The sequence below is a fragment of the Charadrius vociferus genome, unplaced genomic scaffold, assembly GCF_000708025.1.
Source record: "Charadrius vociferus isolate BGI_N301 unplaced genomic scaffold, ASM70802v2 scaffold595, whole genome shotgun sequence".
NCBI classification, from domain to species: Eukaryota; Metazoa; Chordata; class Aves; order Charadriiformes; family Charadriidae; genus Charadrius; species Charadrius vociferus.
In genome coordinates, this window is record NW_009648646.1 from 33,539 (window position 1) to 35,848 (window position 2,310).

Consider the following 2,310-nt stretch of genomic DNA (forward strand, 5'->3'; position numbering starts at 1 on the left):
GAATGCCACTCGTCACCACTTGGACATTGAGCCATTGACCACAACTCTGAGTGCAACCATCCAGCCAATTCCTTACTCACTGAGTGGTCCATCTGTCAAATCCATGTCTCTCCAATTTAGAGACAAGGATGTTGTACAGGACAGTGTCAAATGCTTTGCACAAGTCCAGCTAGATGTCAGTTACTCTTCCCTTATCCACCAATGCTATAACCCCACCGCAGAAGGCCACCAAATTTGTCAGGTGAAGTCATGTTGGCTGTCACCGATCACCTCCTTATTTTTCATGTGTCTTAGCACAGTTTCCAGGAGGATCTTGCCAGGCACAAAGGTGAGACTCACCAGCCTGCAGTTCCCTGGGTCTTCCTTTTTTCCTTTTTTTAAAAATGGGCATTATTTTTCCCCCTTTCCAGTCACTGGGAAGTTCACCAGACCGGCAAAACTTCTCAAATCGGATGGATAGTGGCTTGGCAACTTCATCTGCCAGTTCCCTCATGACCCACAGATGCATGTCATCAGATCCCATGGATTTGTGCACCTTCAGGTTCCTTAGATGGCCTCAAACCTGATCTTCTCCTACACTGGGCAGTTCTTCATCCTTCTTCTCTGCCTTTGCCTTCTGTGACTAGAGCACTCGCTGGTGAAGACAGAGGCAAAGAAGTCGTTGAGTACCTCAGCCTTCTCCATATCCTCGGTGACCAGGTCTCCTTCTTTCTTCTGGAGAGGGCCCACATTTTCCCTAGTCTTCTTTTTTTTACCGACATACCTATAGAAGCTTTTCTTGTTGCCCTCGACATCCCTGGCCAAAGTTAATTCTATCAGGGCTTTAGCTTTCCTAACCTCATTCCTGGCTGCTCGGACAATTTCTCGGTGTTCCTCCCATGCTACTTGTCTTTACTTCCACAGTCCGTAGGCTTCCTTTTTGTGTTTGAGTTTGTCCAGGAGCTCCTTGTTCATCCATGCAGGACTCCAGGCATTTCTGTCCAACTTCCTCTTTGTTGGGATGCATCACTCCTGACCTTGTAGGAGTTGGACCTTAAACATTAACCAGCTTTCTTGGGCCCCTCTTCCCTCCAGGGCTTTATCCCATGGTACTCTACCAAGTAGATCCCTGAAGCTGCCAAAATCTGCTCTCCTGAAGTCCAGGGTAGTGAGCTCGCATGTGCGCCCACCCTGCTGCCCTAAGGATCTTGAACTCCACCATTTCATGGTCACTGCAGCCGAGGCTGCCCTTGAGCTTCACATTCCCCACCTTATCAGTGAGAACAAGGTCCAGCATGGCACCTCTCCTCATTGGCTCCTCTATTGCTTGGAGAAGTTGTCATCAATGCATTCCAAGAACCTCCTGGATTGCTTATGCCCTGCTTTGCTGTCGGGGTGGTTGAAGTGCCCCCATGAGGACCAGGGCTTGTGAATATGAAGCTTGTGAATGTGAGGCTGGTCCTTAAGAGTCCAGAGGCATCTGTTCACTCTGGTCCCAGGGTGACAGGGCTGTGCATGACCCCTCCTGAAGCTGGACTCCAGTCTAGCTCCAGTTGTTTCTGCAGTCAGAGCACCCCAAGTCTAAACCCCTTCATTTGTAGGCTGACTGCTGCAGAAGACTGTTTTCCCTTATTTCTTGACTCAGCACACAATTTTGTAGGATATACTCAAAGCATACTTGAACTGTATTCAAATGGCTAGTTGCTTAAATATCACAGTAGAGTGAGACCCCCCACACCAGCCTTGATCCAAGAATCACCTAAAATGGCCAACATTCATGGCATGGCTCTTCGGCTGGGGCTGCCTGCTGCGTTTACAGATCTGAGAACTGCTCCATCCCTGCCTACAAGAACAGCATCTCCCACAACATTTAGATTTAACTGTTCAACCATGAAGCTGACATTCAACACCAACAGCTAACCACTTTAGTTATGGCTAGAGACATTTAGTACCTTCAATACTCCCAGAAGTTTAAGGAAGTAGAAAGCCTTCTCACAAGCATGTGAAAAATTTAAAAAACACCTTACCTCATAAATGTTGGGGTGCCACATTTTGGTCAGAAATCTGAAGGTAGGTGGTGAATATGGATAGTCAATAGGAAATTTAATGTGAGCCTGGAAATAAAGCAAATTATTTTAGTTACAAAACGGAACAACATCAATAAAATAAAAAAAGATCAACAAGCAACCATTACAGTGAAAGACTGGAAAAAACAATTTCAATTAAGTCCATTAAATAGTTCATTTTATGTACCAGTGTCCATGCGGCCCCACAGGATAACTCTACACACAATTTCCTATGAGCAAAACACTAACTGAACAAGAAGAATTG

General features: G+C 46.1%; 1 protein-coding gene across 1 annotated transcript in view; it reads right to left on the bottom strand.

The window, feature by feature from the left end:
* Positions 1–2,097, bottom strand: part of LOC104287686 (ubiquitin-conjugating enzyme E2 R2) — a 12,728-nt gene extending 10,631 nt beyond the window's left edge. Inside the window, exon 1 of the mRNA XM_009886413.1 lies at positions 2,007–2,097. Coding sequence (XP_009884715.1) covers positions 2,007–2,030 — 24 coding nt within the window. The 5' untranslated portion in view covers positions 2,031–2,097. The remainder of the gene's footprint in view (positions 1–2,006) is intronic.
* Positions 2,098–2,310: the final 213 nt, after the last annotated feature.